The sequence below is a fragment of the Rhinolophus sinicus genome, linkage group LG01 (assembly GCF_036562045.2).
Source record: "Rhinolophus sinicus isolate RSC01 linkage group LG01, ASM3656204v1, whole genome shotgun sequence".
In the NCBI taxonomy this organism is placed as follows: Eukaryota; Metazoa; Chordata; class Mammalia; order Chiroptera; family Rhinolophidae; genus Rhinolophus; species Rhinolophus sinicus.
Window position 1 is genome coordinate 81,953,388 of NC_133751.1, and position 21,978 is coordinate 81,975,365.

Here is a 21,978-nt window from a genome sequence, read left to right on the forward strand (position 1 = left end):
AACTGGATTGTCTAAAATACAAAAATAAGAGTAAATGTATAAACTTTCCTACCTGTACTCAAGACCAATGCTAAGAACACAGTTCAATTTTCACAACCATTTAGTCTTTTTTTACAGGTGATTCTGCCCAAAGTTAATAACGAACTATTATTCCAGCTCCAATGAGTGTTGCAAGTTACAGCCTTTACCAAATATCTAAAGTAATGTTACTTGTACATCTATTTAGCTATTCAACAAAATTTTACTGAATGTCTGTTGATAATTTTAAACATAATCATGGTAATTTAGGGAAGAAATGAATCAAACTGATACAGTGGTGATAGAGACTGATTCATAAAAGCTTTAGGAACAGGAATTGGCGATTGGTTTTATAGCATAAGGGTGAGTAAATCACTTAGAAAACAAACACATTTGTAAAAATAACTGGTCTACTATACTGGAGGTGCCATAAAAATGTACACATTTTATGAGATGCTATCTATGTATTACTTTTCGAAGTTGAATTGAATTACGGTAGCAATATGTAGTATGACGTTTGCATAAAAGATGTTATTAATCAAATGAATGCTAGTGTCATTCATTGTATTACAATTTTAATAGGTTTTTTTTCTTTTCTTAAAATGTGTATACATTGTTTTGGCATCCTCCTCCGTATTTCATCTAATTAAGTATTTGACTAACAATTACTTAGAGTTTCATAAGATAATTTGGCATTTGTATGTGCTTGCTTTGGGTTTCAATGTACAATGTTTCATTTATAAATGAAATGGTTTATAAATATTTTGAATGACTCTAGTTAAACTAATCAGAACTTTCTGATGAAACCAATATCTTAGCTTAGATTATATAATATGTGATTTCATTTTCAAAGAACAAATTGGAACGTTCTCTTGAAAATAGGAGACTGGAACTTAAATCTTTATAAGTAACACTGTAAAAAATAAAGAGATTAAATCAAGGGTAATTGATTTATGTAAATCAAGGGTAATTGGCTTAAGGAAACCTATACACCTCTACCTTTCAAAAATACATGCTTGTGGGAGGACACCATCAAGACTATACATTAAAGAACAGCAGAGGTGTGCATACAATGAAGTGCATACATATTTTTCAGTGGCTCAGAGAATAAGAAGTTAATTACATATTCACAGACATCTGTAAATACTTTACATCTGATTTCCTAAATCATTGTTACCTGCTTTTCTCTTACTTCTCTTCCTTACCATAGAATTAACTTCATTATTATCCAAGACATGTTCTTTCAACTGGTGAAAAATAAGGCAGACATATATTTAATTATTTATTTATTTAGCAGAAGATTCTATAAAGGAAGGAATATTCTGAGATAGCGTAGCAGAGAGAATTGCCACTAATCATATTTGCTGATGTGTTAAATTAATTATTAAATATTTTTAAACGCATGGCCTCTAATAACTATGCTTAATCATTCAGCTGTTTCCTCACCCTGCCTGCATGCTGGGAAGGTCATTTACCCATGTGTGAGTTGATAAAAGAAGGGCTGTAGCTCTGGATGACTTATGTTCCTATGTTCTGCTTTAGTAAATCTATCTTCCTTGGCTTTCCATATTTCCTGGTGTGCCTCAAAATAGGACCAGCATTGCACTGCCTTCTCTTATTTTTCCCATCATCATCATCATCAACATCAGTTTTATAATCTGCATCACTGTTATGATGATGATGATGATGATGATGACGATGACGCCGACAACGAGGGTGTTTACAATCTGCCTTTACAATTTGGCAGCTCAGTTAAAGGGAATCCATTTAAGAATACCTGTTAGAATGGCTATCATCAACAAGACAAATAACAAGTGTTGGAGAGGCTGTGGAGAAAAAGGAACCTTTATACACTGTTGGTGGGAATGCAGACTGGTGCATTGTGGAAGGCAGTGTGGAGGTTCCTCAAAAAATTAAGAATAGAATTACCATATGACCCAGCAATCCCTCTGCTGTGTATCTACCCCAAAAATCTGAAAACATTTATCCATAAAGATACATGTGCTCCAATGTTCATTGCAGCTTTATTTATGGTGGCCAAGACATGGAAACAATCAAAGTGTCCTTCGATAGATGAATGGATAAAGAAGATGTGGTGCATATATACACAATGGAATACTATTCTGCCATAAGAAAAGATGAAATAGGACCATTTGCAACAACATGGATGAATCTTGAGATTATTATGCTGAGCGACACAAATCAGACAGAAAAAGTCAAGACCGTACGATTTCACTAATATGTGGGATATAAAACTGAAAGCAACAAAGGAACAAGACAAACAAATAAACAAAAAACATATAGACACAGACAGTAGTTTAATGTTTACCAGAGCGTAATTGGGGAGGGTAATTGGGGAAAGGGGTAGCAGTGAGGGTAAATGGGATCAAACCTATCGTGATGGAAGGAGAACTGACTTTGGGTGGTGAACACACAATATGATATAGAGATGATGTATTACAGAATTGTACACTTGAAACCTATGTAACTTTACTATCCATTGTCACCCCAATAAACTTTAATAAAAAAATAGAATACCTAAGAACTGGATCTGGAGGTTCAGCAGCAAGCTGGTAAACTCTAAAAGTACTGACTATCCCAATCTTTCCTTTCCTTATCGCTTTATCTCTGCATGTGCTATGTTTTCTTCATACTACTAACTGGTTGCTTTTTTTTTCCTGCTCTCTTTAAACTTTTATTTGCATATGACTTTGGTTTTTTACAATCCCTCTGCTGTAATCATTTTCTGTGTATCTTTCAGTGTATTTTTATGGCAAAAGTTTCTGATTGCTAATTCCCCTGGATTCTTAGAAATCTTGATTTCCTAGAGAGGAATCTGACTGGTTTAGTTGTTTATGAAAATCATATCCTAGGGGTGGCCAGGTAGCTGGTCAGCAATGAGCTGGATGTCTTACAATCAGGTGTCCACCTTTGTCCCAGTAAGATATGGTTGAGGAAATAGGGCATCAGGGCCCTAACCACAATATACCCTCCTAGTCAATTTACTTAGAAGATCGTGTGAGAATAACAAGCACTCTAACACTCTAACATTTTTAGTACACTTATTTTTATAAGGGTATTTTTTGGATTGTACTACTCCATACTTTGCACTTAATTAGCTTACAGTCAGTAACACACATATATATTAAGACAATTATTAAAAATGAGGGGCAAAAAATAAACCCAGGAAAAATACACTAAAAGAATATTTATTTACTTCCTTTCTAAGAGAAAAAATAAGTATCAAAACAATCTAAACATACATAAAATTTTCTTATGCCACTGACTAAGCATTTGTGCTTAATAATTAACCACCATTAGCTTTGGGATAACTTTTGGTCTTCAAAGATGAAAATATTTTCAGCACTTTTCAATAACTATGTAGTTTTTAACACAAAATCTGTCATTCTAACATAATCGTAACTACATTAAGACTGCATTTGAACAACCTATTGGCCATTTTACACCTTCACCACATCAATTACAATGTTAAAAATCAGTCCATAGTTATAGGTACACTGAATGGCTAAAAATCCTGGCTTTGGGATTGAGATGACCCAATTTTAATACTAGCTCCTGTAGTTAATGTCACCACAACCTGGGCAGGTTATGTAACTTTTCTTGACTTCAGTTTTTTACATCTATAAAATGGTGTCAATAGTAATTACTTCATATAGATTATTACTAGGATTAAATGAAAAAACATGTAAAATGCTTAAGCACAGTTCTTATTGTGGACCCATGACACATTCATAATTTGAATATTCTGGGGCAGAAATTTACATTAGGTGTCCTGTGAAGCCAAATTATGTGGAACTAAGTGCCCAAGAGCCCCTGGGAGTGTTATGGTCTACTACTCAACCTGCACCACAGGAGAGCTCTGAAGTCTTCCTTTATTGATTCGCAAAGAATAATAGTGATAATGTCATGCAAACCAAATCATGCAAGCTTGATTCATTTTTTTAGATTAAATGAACTTGAAAATAAAGTCAACTGCTACTGTAAGTGATTGAAATGAAGAGCCAGCAAAAATATTCAGAGAGTTAATTGTACAAAAACAGAAAGTTAAAGAAAATTGAGTAAAATCATAATTTGTGAAACTGTTTAAAACAAATGTTTCAGCTAATTATATAATGTCTATGACAGTAGAAAATGCAAAGGAACCAGTTTGAAGTATGCCAGGGCGTTTTGTTCTTAACAAGGCATCCTCTCAGAAAAAAACTATTAATATTTTATCAGAACCTAACCTACTAGAGGGAAGGAAAATACCCAGCTCCAACCAGCTCTAGTCTTCCATGTAGGGGGAGGGAAATACCCAATTCCAGCTCCCTCTAGCCATCCTGTCCCACCTAATTGGAGAAAAGTGAACACTGGTGAAGTTCACAGTCCGGGAGCACAGACTGACCAAAAGACTGAGACCTAATCATACAACTACAGAACACTTTCCTTACCCCCACCGTCTTGCCCACTGCATTATTAAAGGACTATTTACCACAGTTTGTTTTACCCACACATCATGTCCACTTTTGAATAAAAAAATTACAATGTGTACTAAACGGTATTAAACAGTCTGAAGGTGCTGCAGAACCAGAATCAAATGTGGCAGGAATGTTGGAATTATCAGATAAGGAATTAAAAAACAAACAAACTATGATTAACATGCTAAGGATTTTAATGGATAAAGTAGACAACATGTAAAAACAGATGGATAATGTAAGCAGAGAGATGGAAATCCTAAGAAAGAATCAAAAAGAAAAGCTAGACATCAAGAACAATGTAACACAAATGAAGAATGAATGCCTCTGATGGACTCATTACTAGTAGACTGGGCATGACTGAGGAAAGAATCTCTGAGTTTCAGAATATGACAATAGAAACTTCCTAAACTGAAAAGCAGTTTCTTTGAAATGTGAAACAATATGATTGAAATTAACATGATGGATATTTAGAAAACTACCACATAGGTTATAAAGGTTCTCTGAGTAAAAACTATTTAGATATCAATTTTGAAAATAATTCAAATAATCCATTTTTACCAAAAATTAACCATTAAACTTTGTATTTTCAGAATTGAAACACATACATGTAGTTTTAAATACTTTTAATGTATTATAAAATGAATCAAAATGCAGTACTGAAGTCTCCTACTAGGATAAAGTGGGTCTTACAATATGAAATACATAAATTATCATACAGTAATAGAAATTAATTATTAGTAGATATTCCATTCTCTATCATAAATATTTGATGTTTCAACTTTGGAATAATGATCTTGAGAAATGATGGGCTATGATTTATGGAATAAAGTATCCTACTCAGTTTACTTACAATGTAGGCCTCTTTTATTATAAAAGTCATTAGGTTTTTGTTATAAAAATCACTATTAAATTAATAACGAACACAATATTTTAAATCTAAATTAAATGTTAGTATTTAATTAAACAATTAGTAATCACATACACAAAATACACTAAAAGCCTTTATTTAGAAATGAATGACTTACATCCTTATTTTCTTAAATATCTCAGGGTAAATTTCCTAATACCAATTCACTATGTTTAAGAGATAAAATCATGTATTTTGTATGATCTTGCATCATTCAAACCCTAATAATCATCTAAGTCAAAGCAAAATATACATATAATAACACCCTATTTAAAACCAGTATTTGGCATCTGGAAAACACTAAATTTTTCAAATTCTAATTGTAGTGATTACATAAAATGCGTCCTAGTAGCCAAAAGCATTTTTTTTTCTCCTAACATCCAGTTTTCTCTCAATGTTTTATAAAGTGTACTTCACTATTGAAAAGAAGGCTTGAATTTGAATATTGGCATGCTTATATCTATGTCCACTATGACTTTGTAACATGCATGGATTTACCATGCATACATTAAAAATGAGCTTTTCAAACTTAAGTACCTATTAGTTGCCAAAAGAGGAGAGTTAAAAAAAAAATATCTCAGACAGGAAAATCTTTCACTTTTCTTGCTAAAAATAATGCTATGAATCAAAATAAATTGTGAAAATCTATACATAGAGAACGCTAAAGTTCAAAAAACTATTAGAACTGAAAAATTAATTCAATAATGTAACAGGATACAAAGTTAATATTTAGAAATGAGTTGCATTTTTATACACAATAGCAAATTAACACAAATAAAAATTAAGAAAACAATTCTATTTACAATTGCATAAAAAAGAGGAAAGAAAGAAAGACCTAGGAATAAATTTAACCAAGGAAGTAAAAGACCTGTAATCAGAAAACTGTAAAACACTGAAAAAATTTGAAGAAGATATAAATAATGGGAAGCATAGAGCATGCTCGTGGAAAGAAAAAATTAACATCATTAAAATGTCCATACTACCCGAGGCTATCTATATAGATCTAATGAAATCGCTATCAAAATACCAATGGCATTTTTCACAGAACTGGAACAAATAATCCTAAAATTTATATGGAACTATAAAAGACCCCAAATAGTCACAACAATCCTGAAAATGAAGAACAAAACTCAAAGTATCATGCTACCTAATATCAAGCAATACTGCAAGGCCATAGTAATCAAAACAGAATGATTTTGGCATAGAAACAGATACGTAGATAAGTGGCAGAGAATAAAGAGCCCAGAAAAAAATTCATGCCTATATGGTCACTTAATCTATGACAATGAAAGCAAAAATTTACACTGGGATAAAGACAGTCTATTCAATAAATGGTGTTGGGAAAACTGGACAAATAAATGCAAAAAAATGAAACTAGACCACCTTCTTACATCATATGTGAGAATAAACTTAAAATGGATTAAAGATTTAAATGTAGGACTCGAAACCATAAAACTCCTAAAAGAATACATAGGCAGTAAATTCTCTTATATTGCTCTTAGTGGTTTTTTTTTTTTTTATATATCTCCTCAAGCAAGGTAAACAAAAGGAAAAATAAATAAAGGGGATATCAAACTAAAACTTTTTGAACAGCAATGGAAGCCATCATAAAAAATGAAAAGCCAACCTTCTCCTATTGAATGGGAGAAGATATTTGCCAACGATATATCCAATAAGGGTTAATATCCAAAGTTTATAAAGAACTCACACAGCCCAACACCAAAAAGCTAACAATCCAATAAAAAAATGGGTAGAGTTCATGAATAGATATTTCTCCAAAGAAGACATACAGTTACTAATAGACAATAAAAAAGATGATCAATGTCACTAATCATCAAAGAAATGCAAATTAAAACCACAATGAGATATCTATCATTTCATACCTGTCAGAATGGCCATCATCAATAAATCAACAAACAAGTGTTGGCAATGATGTAGAAAAAAAGGAACTCTCGAGCACTATTGGTGGGATTGCAACTTGGTGCACTGCTATGGAAAATATATAAAAGTTCCTCAAAAAATTAAAAATGGCCCAGCTATTGCACTTCTGGGTGTTTATCCAAAGAAATATAAAACACTAATTCAAAAAAATACATATACCCCTATGTTCATTGCAGCATTATTTGCAACCTATGTGCCCATCAATATTCAATTAGATAAACAAGAAGTGGTCCATACATGTAACGGAATATTACTTGGCCATAAAAAAGAATGAAATCTTAGGATTTGCAACATGATGGACCTAATGGGTATTATGCTAAGTGAAATAAGTCAAACAGAGAAAGACAAATACTACATTATCTCATATGTGGAATCTAAAGAACAAAATAAACTAACAAAATAGAAACAGACACACAGACACAGAGAATAAATTGATGGTTGCCAGAGAGGAGAAGGGTTGGGGAAGTGGGTGAAAAAGGTGAAGGGATTACGAAGTACAAATTGGTAGTTACAAAATAGTCATGGGGATGTACAGTAAAGGATAGGAAACATAGTCAAAAATATTGTAATAACAATGTATAGTGCTAGGTGGATACTAGATTAATCACGTGGGATCAGGATTTATAAATTATATAAATGTATAACCACTATGTTGTACACCTGAAACTAATACATTATTGAATGTCAACTGTAATTAAAAAAAAAAAAGAATTATGACCCAAATCCTGTGATGTGATGTGTTCATTCTTTTCTAAAACAAAGCTTCAACCTCTATACAGATATGATTATTCAATTTCACCCAGTTCTCAATATATCACTATAGTCATACGCCACATCATGGCATTTTGTTCAACTGTAGACGCATATACAATAGGAGTTCCACAGATTATAATAGAGAAGAATTTTCTGTATGTAATGGAAGGATATGTGGTTCAGGAGGAATTTTTTCCTTTTCTGATGGGACCAATATCTGTGGGGCTTGGCAATAGATTCCCCTCTCATCACAACACCTCAATTTTAAGTGCACAGATTACATCCCAATCAGTCACCCACCGACCTGTTTCAGCACAGAGGAGCCTGTCCTCTCAGTGCTACATTTCAGAGGGTGCTACAGCCCTCCCAGACATAGCTTGAAGATCTTCAGTGTACACTGCTATAACTTCTTTGTTGAGGACAAGAGATCCTGTACAAGGATATATACGAGCTACCTTAACAAGTATTAAGTGCCACTGACACTTTAATAACAGCTTTCTGTGGTAGTGTGCAGCCAGCCTGTCCCTGTGCTTTGAAAAGACTTTCAGGTTGTAATGATGTAAAGTATAGACAAGTTTTATTTCTTCCATCAATTCAATGCCAGAGAGAGGCCTTTGTGCCAGATCGGGTCAATGGAACCGAAAAAAAATTTCCAAAGTCAAACTACTGAGTCCTCAATTCTACACCCTCTCTATGTGAAGCTGGTTTTTTTTTTTTTCTTATGTTTTTATATAAACCTATTGTTTTTTATGAATACCACAGAGTTGCTTAATCTGATCACTGCTCCAACATGCAATAGCCAAAACCACGTTGCCACGACAATCCCCTATGTTCCTTTTTCTCTCCATCTTCATTTCTTATTCCTGCTGATCCTCAGGCCACCTTTCGCTCCCTCCTGACACTCACTATTACGGTGATATACGCATTAGTCACTTTCTCCTGGAGATTTCCAATCAATCCAGCCCACATCTCTGTTCCTGGAGCAGCATTAACAGCTGCAGCGCTATATCTGACCCTGCAGAAGGAAGCAGAGTGAGGGCTTGTGGGACAGTGTTTATAAAGTCTACAGCAGTGTAGGCCTTCACAGTCACTCAGCCTCATCACGGACCCATCCAGAGCAATTTCCAGTCCTGGAGGCTCCATTTATACTAAGTGCCCTATACAGGTGTAGCATTTTTTTATTTTTTATACCGTATTTTACTATACATTTTCCATGTTTAGATACACAAATACTTACCATCGTGTACAACTGCCTACAGTATTCAGTGCAGTCACATGCTGTACGTACGGGCTTGTAGCCCAGGAGCAATAGGTTATACCTTACCTCCTAGGTGTGTGGTAGGCTGTACCACCTAGGTGTGTGTGAGTGCACTCTGATGTTTGCACGACGACCAAATTGCCTAATGACGCATTTCTCAGAACATATCGCTGTCATTTACGTGATGCACGACTGTAATGTCATATCATCTACATTTTGAACATCCCTTCAAGTTTCCAAGGAATCTTTCATTTTCAAGGGTCTATATTACTTCTTTAAATAAAAGAGAGCATCAGTAATTTTTGTCTGTTTAAATGAATCAAGAAAGTTTTTCCTTTTACTTACTGGGGCTGAGATATAACTATCTAGATCAATTGAGACATTGAAATTCCAAGTCTTCCACAATGTGGCCTAGCCTATGTCACAGTCTGATTTCCCACAACATCCTTCCACTCTAGCCACACAAATGATTCTCATCATTCCAAAACAATGCACACATTTAAGAATTCTGTGCTTTTCCTCAAGCCATTTCCTTCGCTGAAAAGGTGATTTCTAGCCTCTCTTCCAGCCTATATGTGAATCCTTCACTGTTTATAACAAAGACCTGATACATTACATCCTACTACCAATTTTCCCTGATCAGAATTAATCCTTCCTTTTATTATTATTTCACGAAATATTATTCAAAATTACCTGAAGACACTTTGTTTGGATTTGTGATATGTGGAATTATCTCTATACTGCAAGACTCTTTTAGGGTAGCTGTTTTAAGCACTCTAAAAGGTTACTCGGCACAAAATACAGACTATAGAAGTTTGTTAAACTGAAATCTGGACATTGCTGAAAAGAAAATAAATGTTAAATGTTGGTGCAAATGACTTAACAAGTAAACATTTCAGAAAATATATTTTCTTTTCATGTTTGTAGACCTAAAAAGGTATTTGCTCAATACTACTCATCTATTTTACATATTCTCTAACCAGAGGTGATCACCTCCTACTCCAATAATCAGTGATGGTTTTGTTCACAGGCTTGCTGTGAATGCCTGCTCCTGTAACTCTACCAGCATGACACCACTGATGGAATGGCAATTTTAAGTAAAATTTAAAAATCTATAAATCACTTATTATATTTTATGTAGTACATTATATAATTTCAAAAACATCTCAGTTTGATTCTTTATAAAAAGATCCAAGGAAATATTTTATTTAGACCAATGCCAAGTGTACTTTATATCATAAAATGGACAAATATATCATCTAGTTGTCTTTTGTACCCATGACATATTTCTAAAACCAATTGAATTAGTGTTCCTGAAAAAAAGGCAATTCAAATGAGTAAAAATGGCCATTCAAGTTAGCATGGCTCAATAAACCTGAGAACCTGAAAAAAATACAGAATTTCAAATAGATGTAACTACAACTTTATTATACAGAAATAAATGCTGGTTTAAATGTAATAAACTGATAAACAGTTTCCATAGATTTTAAATGATTTAACCAGTATTGACATCTATGACTTTCATTCTTGCAGTATTTATTAATAGCAGCCTGTTTTTCAAAGTTCTTCATTCTTACTATTTCCTTCCTTGTTTTAACCTATAAATAACATTAAGTAAGACTCCATTTATTGTCAAGAAGCTGTCCTTTTCATTAAAAGAGAAATTTAAGTTGTACATTTTCTTTAAAATGTACTTATATGATCTATCTATCATAAAATATGTTCATGCACTTTTATTTTCAAGTATTCCCACTGCTGACACTGACCATTTATGCATTATTATTTGGGGGGAAATCTAAAAGTAATACAGGCTATTCCAACAGTGATATTCCAAGGTAATTGAGTACTCAATTTACTTTTTATGCCTAAATATATGTCTGGTTTTTCCCTCCGAAGTCTATATACTGACCATACTGGCCTTTGTCATTATATGGTAGAATCTCAGAAGAAATAAAAAGCACCTAGCTATATGACCACTCATAAGTGTCAAAAATAGGATATATTTGGCTTAAAATTTTGCTGTACTACTTTCCAGCTCTGTGACCTTGTAAAATTTATTTAATATGCCTTAGTCTCAATTTCCACATCTTTCAGTTGGGATAAATTGTACTTGATTTATGGGAGAGATGTGAATAATGTGCTTTGAACAAAACCTAGCACATGGTAAATACTCAATAGACTTTAACCATCTTTTCATTTTCCACCTATTCTATCATATTTCTTTTCTATTGCAGTCTCCTTGCCCTCTTCTTTCTCTTTTTCTTCCAGCTAATGTGTGGCTGATGTCCAAAATGTACATCTCATTCTAGCAATTTATTTATCAAGGGGGGGAGACATCTAAATCAATTACATAGATGTCACACATTAGTAAATGCCCTTTCATGAAGTTTCCAATGTTCCTCTCTGTTAGCAGTGCCATGATAAAGATACAAGCTTGACAGTCAGAAATAGCTTATTTTGAATTAGAGCCCATCATTCACTATAGAGCCATTGTGAAAATGTAAAATTCTTAGTGAAGTGTCTGGCAAATTGAAAACCATGAGGTAAAGGTCGCTTTTTAGACAATTCTGCCTGCTGTCTCTGTAACTAATACAACAAAAGTAGTAAAAAATTCCCCATTTCATAGCACTATGATAAAATCATCACGAGAATGATAGCAGTAAGTTTATTTTGTAAATCTGTAAGTCCTTGGGTAGCCTAGTTATCAGTTTTCTCTGAAATGCAGCCTGATCAGGCCTCCCACAATCACTGGAGCAGGGGCATAACTCCTTCTGTTCCTCACATGATTCTTTGGCTATTACAGTATGAGGACAGTGATAACATGATCTCTAATATTTTTTGTTTTTTCCAGAAAATGGAAAATTAGGGCTTGTAAATTATTTGTAAGTTCTTAAATGTTACTCTGCATCCTGAGAAAAGGAGATATGTGTTATCTTAGAAGGGATTCTAGGAAAAAGAATGTCATTACTTCTTGAAAGTAACTGTGATAAATGTGACATAATACACTCAACAAATACTGGTGTTTATTTGTTTCAATGGAAATACGATAATGAATGTTAAAGCATAATCTTAGTTTTAAAACATGTATTTTTCATGAATGGTTTGAGATGAGTTCTCTTAGAGTAAAATGAAAATTTCAGGAAAAATAAAACCAGTCTACAAAACAAACATCTTTAAAAAAAAATGAAAAAGAAACCAAATAGCCTGTTAAACAAAGGCAGGAAGATCTAACTCTTCATAGAAATTTTTATAAAATACACAAGTTTAAAATGAACAACTTAAATAACTATTAATACAAAAGGTCAAATTCAAATAGCAATATTTGAATGATTTAAAAAAAATAAAATCTCGGTCAACAACTTTCAGATTTAAATTTGTAGATATAATGGAAGAAGCAATTTAAAAATATCAATTAAGAATATGATGAATGAGAAAAATACAATTTCTAAGGAAAGGACAAAAGCTAACCGAACTATATCTGAAAATATTTAACTACCTCCATTATGGAAGATTTTGTTTAGGTAGACAAAAACCAAAGTAAAAGCTTCACAAACCACCCTTTATTTTAACTTGGAAAAAAAAAAAAAAAACCAGAAATACATTGTAATGTGAAAATGATGCAAAATATATAAAAACACATGAAAAATCAAGGATAATCATAGCTAAAATGATGTCAGTACCTGAATAACTGTACTTTGTAAATTACACATCCTTATAAGCCTTTCAAAAGCAAGTACTCCCAGCAAAAAAAAAACACAAAAAACAACAACAAAAAAAACTAATCATAGTGTATTTTTTTGCCAACTTCAAAAACACATAATGCTTTAGTAGGCTCGTAGTTTCTAATAAAAACCAAATTGATAGTAACTGTAAAATCTACTTATGATAATCTAAAATTTGTTTATGCATACTCACTGGATACCAAATTTAATTACATATATAAGAAAAGTATCTTGAATACACACATGCAAATTTATTTTTAAAGAAAATATTTATATGAGAGATACACTAATATTACTACGTATAAATACTATATTAAAGAACATTACTAATTTCGAATAAAGCAAAGATATTTGTTATTCCCATTGCTTGCCTGTTCTCATTGTATTTAATATTTTCTATGGGATTTAAGTTATATGTGAAAACGCATACCACATACAACCAAAAATCCACCATTCCTTTAACTATTATAACAGACCCTAAACACCTAACAACAACAACAAAAAATCAGTTTTAGAAAGCTATTTAAACTTACCCCATTTAATGGATATGTTTTCCATCCTAGCTCTCCCAGCACAGTTGTTGTATCAAGCAACACAACTGAAATTAAATAAATAAAAAGTTGCATAAATATCACAATTGATATAAAAATATATCAAAGTTATTTATCAAAGTTATGTCAACTACCCTTACTACTATTCATTGCATTAGCTTTAATAAGTTGAATTACTTACTTTAAATGATTTGTATATACCATTAAGAATAAGTAATGATAAAATGCACAAGGTGTTTATAAGTCAATTTTAAAATACGTAATTTATGTTTAACGATGCTAAATGAAATAGGTAATTGAAAAACATTTTTAATGTCTTTTTAAATTAAATTTATTGGGATGACACTGGTTAGTACAATTACAGAGGTAATTCTAATTACAATTCTATAATACATATCAATATATTGCATTGCGTGTTCACCCAAAATCAAGTCTCCTTCCATCACCATATATTTTATCCCATTTGCCCTCTTCTAGTGTTTCCATCAGGTAAAGGCACAGGGCTCATGATTCAGGAGATCTTTACTTTTATAAACTACTACCGCCAAGTCCTGCAGATGCCAGAAGGCCATGGGCCACACTCTGAGAAACAATGCTTTGGTTTCACATCATGAGTTTCAGTCTTCATCTAGTTAAGAAAGTGGGGTTTTTTATTTGTAGTTTTAAAAAAAATGCCATTGGGAGTGTGTTATTTCACATCTGCTGTTTAGTGTCTACTGGAAGAATTCTAGTATACACTAAACAGCAGATGTGAAATAAGAAATAAAGATGTGGTTTTTCTAATTTGAATCGCTGTGATACATTTGACTGACTTTTTTAATATGAAACCATGCTTAAATTTCTGGGATAAACGCTATTTGTTGGAGAATTTTCTTTCAGTGCTGTTAAAATCTATTCATTAAATATACATTTGTAAAACTGAGTTATAATTCCTTAATTTTTATTGTGGCAAATTCTCAAACATATTTTAACATGCAGACAACACAGTACAATGGACCCTCATGTATTCATCATTCAGCTTCAGTAATTACTAACTTATGGCCAATATTATTTCATCTACACCTGTTTACCTACTCTCCCTACACAAAATTTCTTTGAAGGGCATTCCAGTAATCATATTATTTCATTTGTAAAAATTTCAGTTTGTATTTCTACGATAAAAATTCCTTTTAATATAACTACAATATTTTAATCCATTACTACGAATAGTAATCCCTTACTGTCATCAAATATCTAGTCAATGTTGAATATTCCTATTGTCTCAACTTTAACAGAAAATCAGTATCTAAATTAGTGCTATACATTACAGTGAGTTGACAATCATTTACAAATGTTTTGTAATCAACAGGTTCCCCTGTTATCTTTTTTTAGTTAAGAGTTAGAGGTATGATTTACTTACAGTAAAATTCACCCATTTTAAGTGTACATTTCTATGAATTGTGACAAACCCCTATATCCATCTAACCACCTTAATGATAAAACTACAGAATACTTCCATCACCCCCCAAGTTTCCCTTGTGATTTTTTATCGTGAATCCTTCCCCACCCAGCATCTTGCAATATGATTTCTATTAGGGCAATATGAAAACTATTAGGACAAAAATCATATTTAAAAATACGATTTCTGTCCTAATAGTTTTGCCTTTCCCAAAATGTCAAATGAATTAAATCATATAGCATGTAGCCTTTAGAGCCTGGTTTCTTTTACATCATTATAATACATTTGAGACTCATCTACGTTGTTTCATGTATCAGATACGTTTCTTTTTATTGCTGAAAAGTATTCTACTGCATGGAATTCCCTAGTTGATACACTTGCGGGCTATTTTCAGTTGGGACATTATAAATAAAGCTACTATAGACTTTCATTTACAGGTTTTTATAGGAATCTATGCTTGATTTCTCTACGGTAAACAGGAATTACTGGATTATATAGGGAATGCTTATCTTGAAAGCAACTGTCAAACTACATTGTAAAATGGCTGTGAAGTTTCACATTCTTATTAACAGAATGTATCATTTTCCAACTGCTCCATATCCTCACCAGGACATGGCATTGTCCAGTTTGAGGAATTTTAACTGTTGTGCAGTAGGTCTCCTTGTTTTAATATGTGCTTCCCTAATGGCTAGCCAGTTACCTTTTTCACTACTTGAAATTAAATATACTGAATAAAACCAGGTTGTTTGTCCCACATTCTAGATTTTCCTAATGAGATATCATTGGACAGTGCTTCGCCAGTCCCCGCATTTTCTTTAAAATAACAGATATATTAAGTGGCTTGATCACATTCAAGTTCCATTTTTTTTTATACTTCATTGGTGGTGTTTTATAGCCCTTTTACCAGAAAACAGGGAAGATATGAATGTCCACTAAGGTCATGTCAAAAGGACTAGAGAATCACCTTTCATTGGCTTCAACTAAACACAAATAACTTGATCATACACAAGGTTAATGACTATAAGGGATTGAAATATTTTAAATATGCCCAAATTTCATAATGATAAAATATACCAACTGATAACTTTTCACCATACTAGGAAGCTATTATTTTAAAAACTGGTTAATAATCTGAAATAATAAAATATTTATTTTGCTTTTTTATGTAAACTACTTCTAAATAAATAGTTAATGAAGTAACATGTCTTTTTTTTGAAATATTTCATTTAATACATGAAGAAGGAATGATCGAATTAGGCTACACCATTTTCTAATCCTAATGAATTAATATATTTAGCTAAAGATTTCCAAAGGCTGCTACAAAAAGATAATAGGAGACATAAAAGGCTAGTGCTTTTGAAAAGGCTTTCTTTATATACAAAATATTTGATAGCATATGAGTTCATTCAGTGTAACAAAAATAATTTGACATATTAGAGAAAGAAGCTGATGATATTGTTATAACAAATATTCAAAACTATAAGCTTATCTCATTACCAAATTAAGGCTATTTTTTATTTTTGGTATATACTACTGAAAATAATTTAGAAGTATGTAATACCAGTATCAACTTTTGGGCACTCAAAAGCTAAATATTAGTTTAGTCATCTAGCACACTTACATTTTTGGAATATATCATTATTTCCCTAACAGGCTGGTAAAATAATGACACTTATTCATAATCAATGTAGGAAGAACTTTTTATATATTTTCTTCTTCAAGTAATCTCCACATTGTCCTAGAATTTGTTTTTTGTTTGTTTGTTTGTTTGTTTGTTTTTTTAAATACACATTTACAGATCAGAGAACTGAGTCTCAGAATTTAAGTAATTTTTCTTGAAATCACAAAGTATAGATTTGGATTTCCACCAAGGAGATTGATGCTAGAATGTCTTTCAAAAAATCATTTAAAATCTAAACCTTTTTATAAAGTACTGTTTTCTTCCTACCTTTTCAAGTTTTGAATATAAAACTTTGTTATTTGTTTTCTTTTTCTTTTTGTAGATGGAGAGAAACATTACTATTTATTGTGCTGATTCCAAATCTTCATAAGTTTTTAATCCCACTTTTCGCACCAATGGTTTCTACAGAAAATTTATCGTTGTTACCTACAAAGCATACCATTTAAATCTAGGGTTTTATGGAGTGTTAAAAAATCCCCACTGTGTATTAAAGTCCACCAACAGAGATTTTTTTTTCATAAATTGTATATAGAAATTATGGCAAATTGATTAGGTGATATAGTTTTTTTCTAAAACATATTTAGGCTGCTTGGTTCTCAATATTTATATAATTTGTAAACTATAAAGTATATTCATTTCAAAACAAACAAAAAGGAAAATACTATATGCCTACAACACTGTAGATCTTTAAGAAGATTTTTTTGTTTCTTAGTAGCTTCAAGAAACAAGATTTACATAACTGCTTGATTTTCCTCATTAAACTGCAATCATACCTTTTAAAAATTCACATGAAAAGTAAAATTTTAAATGTGCACTCCAGACAAGTGAATGATAAATTGATATTAAAATAAAACTGAAGGCTTTGAAATTTTTAATACTATTTCATTTGATAAATGTTTAAATTTTATCATTTGTTTCATATATAAAACCCCCACAAATTCAGATTTTTCAGGCACATCATTTGCACTGAACCCAGTAAGGTGAGAGCTCCTCCTGCTGGCTTTACACAAAACTTATCTTGTCCCTACCAGAGTACAAAAATACTATAAACAAAGGGAGGAAAAAAAAATAATATAACGACATTAACTTCAGTAAAAAGTCAATACTTTTTTATTTGGAATTTAATGGCATGTTTTTAAATAGAGCAAGATTAACACCTATTATTTATTTAAGGAGTACTTTGAAAATATAATTTATTCATATAATAATAAATGAGAAATTGGATAAACCCAAAAACAAATAGAAATAGTGGTATACTGGTGGTATCTAAATAAAATTTTGAAAATATGTTTATTTTGTTTAATAAGCAATATAATGCATAGAATGTGTTTTTAAAGCTACCTGCAATTTTCCTATTAACTTTTAGAAATACATTGCTAGCATATTATGTCTCTTCCTGAAAATATATCTTAAATTATTAGTGGTCCCTTTACTCATTATTTTGGATATTATAAGAAAATTTCATCGTTTTTTTTTTTTTTTCTTTAAAAAAAAAAAAAATTCATCGTGTTTCTAAAAGAAGATATCAAATGATAAAGATACGGTTGATAGTACTAGATTAAATATGAGGGTAATGAGTACCTAAGGTTAAAAAGCTCAATGCTTAGCATAATGATCGAAGAGGGATGGTAGAAGAGGGTAAAGGGGATCAAATGTATGGTGATGGAAGAAGAACTGACTCTGGGTGGTGAACACACAATGTGAGATATAGATGATGTATTACAAAATTGTACCCTTGAAACATACGTAGTTTTGTTGACCATTGTCACCCCAATAAATTAAAAACAAAACAAAAAAAGCTCAATATTAATTCCTTGCCGTTGAATAATTCATCAAGTCTTTATCTACATCCCTTTTAGTAAATTTAAGGAATATTAGTTTTAAAACAATTAGCATATAGGTATATAGTATATAATAGATCATCTTTATTCCAACTGTACAATTTTAAAAGGATGAGATTTTTACTTGTATATCATTTTGAAAAATTAAACAAATAAGAAATCAATGAACATATTCTTTTATGATACTTTTGCTCTAAAAATTTAAGTTTATAGCACGTGAATTAAGTCTAAAGATTTATCAATTTTTAGAAGTTCAGACAACAGTAAACACAAGTTTGGGAATTGCCTCCAATATACTTCATACAAAAAAGGGCAAGACATTTCTTTTTAAAAATCATTCAATTTAGAGCCTTCATTTTACAAAAAAGGCCCAGAAAGGTAAAGTAAGTTACTAAGTCACTTAATAACAACACAGTAAGTAGAGGTTTTTGATAGTTATTTCCATGTTCCACTGACTATAACACACCCTACCACCTCCCATTGCTCTAAACACCTAGTAAATAAACAAAGGAAATATTATACTTCTGACATCATGACCAGATATAATCAGAGAATACTTAATAGTATAGATATATAAACAAACATGCACACAAGTGTGTATATATACATATAGATACATAAATTTTAGCAGTAGTCTATTTGAATGTCATCTTGTTTAGATCCTGATTTAAAATGACATTCAGGTTACCATATTAATCTAGTTTTGACATAATTTTTGAATGACAAATATCAAAGCTTTTACTTCCATATCTGTAACTATGGGTATCTACTCTCACATAGAGTAAGAATCAATATTTAATTCCTAAAAAATAAAACATATATTGCTTTAAATAATGTAGGATTATTATGTTTTTCAGTGGTACATCCTTCTGTATATTGGTATTATTTTTAAGGCAACATTTTCCAGAGAGGATTACTCCTTCTTAAAAATAATGAAACTACTTTAATCTAAAAACTCAGATCAATATTTGTTTATTAGGTATAATTTTAGCATGTTGCTTTATTGTGGCTTTCTTATTTCTGTTGTTGCTTGGTTTTAATATAGTTATCATTTATAATTAATATTTCTATACCATGAGAGTTTGGAAATCCTACTTAAAACATAAGGTAATATGAACACAGTTATGTTGTATAGCTTAGAAAAGAAAATTAAATCAATTCAAGAACTTCTGAACTCATACCCTTCAGCTTCCTACTCTACTAGAAAATATCTTTTTTTCAGAAAGCATGTTCATACTTCTGTCTCTGTCCCTCCTGGAAAACATATCAGTCTTTTCTAGTTCTGATGGAAAATAGCTATAATAACCAGACATTATTTTTTGTCACTACCACCTTAAATAGAGAAAAAGGGCAAAAAAAAAAAAAAAAAAAAAGTCAAGCTAGTTTACTATTTAGAAGGCAAGATATACCATAAAGTAAGAACTGCCCCTGAAAACCTCATCCAAATACTGAATGGTTAATAGTTGATTAAAAATAAAACTAGTAGTGTTCAGCCTCACCTCTACACCTTCCCATTTTGCTCTAAGAACCTCTACAGCGTTATCCTGCTTCACACAGCTTTACTTACTTCAGCCACACGTTCATTTCTAAAGCCTTCCCTTAGACAGGAGGGCTTCCCACAGAGATCCAAGGAGAACTCAGGTGTGGATCTGATCCATCACAAGGTCACTAAACAATAGTGATCTGAGCAAGGTCATTAAGACTTATCCATGAGTCCCTGCACAAGGTGTGCTTTCCCCATCTAGTTGTTCTGTTATCAATACAGTTTAAAACATAAATAAATAAATAAAGGAAAGGAAATTTGGCATGTTCCTAATTAACAGTAATACCTAATTCTTCCAATCTGACATCCTCAGCACTTTGATCTACAGATAAGCTAAGTAGTTCATTTAGGACCCGTACTATTTCCATTTGTTTCAATCACACAGAGTTTATACTTAGAAAAGACTATGCAGCTTTAGCCTTATATTTGCTAGTCTTACAATAATTTAATAAATGTAATGATTCTCTTATCTCACACAGAAACTCACAACATTTATTGTATATACTCATTTGGCCAAAATTGTTGACTCTCCTCTCCATTGCTTAAACAGCATCAGAGATGCTTCTTGCCTTTCTAGTTATTTTCTTCCTTACAATTCTCACTTGTCTTCCATGGGTTTTGAAACTTTTCTTTTTTTTAAGAATATTGCTAAACTCAAGGTTTTAAATTCATTTAACCAATTGTTATTATTGCTCTGGTAAAAAGACATTATGGCCACTTATTTGAAGGTCTTATCTACAATATAATGGCCACCTCACTACAAAACCATTTATATATAATAGAAGAAGAGTCTAAAACTATTTTTGAAATCCTTACTTTAAAAAGAAACAACAGTGTTGGAAGTCCTAGCCAGAGCAATCAGGCAAGAGAAAGAAATAAAAGGTATTCAAATTGGGAATTAGGAAGTCAAATTGTCACTGTTTGCAGATGACATGATGCTATATACAGAAAACCTTAAAGACTGCACCAAAAAGCTGTTAGAAACAATAAGCGAATACAGTCAAGTTGCCAGCTACAAAATCAATGTACAAAAGTCCATTGCATTGCTATACACTAGTAATGAAATCTCAGAAAAAGAAATGGAAAAAAAAAAACACAAAAAGAACAATTCCTTTTGCAATTGCAACAAAAACATTAAAATACCTAGGAATAAACTTAACCAAGGATGTGAAAGATTTATCTACTGAAAACTATAAGACATTTTTAAAAGAAATTGAAGACACAAAGAAATGGAAAGATATTCCATGTTCATGGACTGGACGAATCAACAAGTTAAAATGGTTGTATTACCCAAAGCAATATACAGATGCAATGCAATCCCAATGGCATTTTTTAAAGAAATAGAACAAAAAAATCACCAGAGTTGTATGGAACCATAGTTGTATGGAACCATGAAAGACCCCGAATAGCCAAAGCAATCCTAAGAAAAAAGAACAATGCTAGCAGTATCACACTCCCTGACTTCCGCTTGCATGATAGGGCAACAATAATCCAAACAGTATGGTACTGGCAGAAAAAACAGACACACAGACCAATGGAATAGAACTGAGAACCCAGAAATAAACCCACATAAATATTGACAGATAATTTTCAACAGAGAGGCCAAAAACATAGAATGGAGAAAAAGACAGCCTCTTCAATAAATGGTGCTGGGAGAATTGGAAAGCCACGTGCAAAAAAGGAAACTAGACTGCTATCTGTCACCACCTACCAAATTAACTGAAAATGGATCAAAGACCTAAACATAAGACCTGAAAAAACAAACTGCATAGAAGAAACTTATGGACCTTGGGTTCAAAGGGCATTTTATGAATTTGACTACAAAGGCAAGGGAAGTAAAAGCTAAA

General features: G+C 31.9%; 1 protein-coding gene across 1 annotated transcript in view; it reads right to left on the minus strand.

Moving 5' to 3' along the window:
• The window catches only part of EPHA6 (EPH receptor A6), an 840,987-nt gene that overhangs the window by 755,101 nt on the left and 63,908 nt on the right, over positions 1–21,978 (minus strand). Inside the window, 1 exon segment of the mRNA XM_074333168.1 lies at positions 13,611–13,675. Within this exon segment, the coding sequence (XP_074189269.1) occupies positions 13,611–13,675 (65 nt within the window).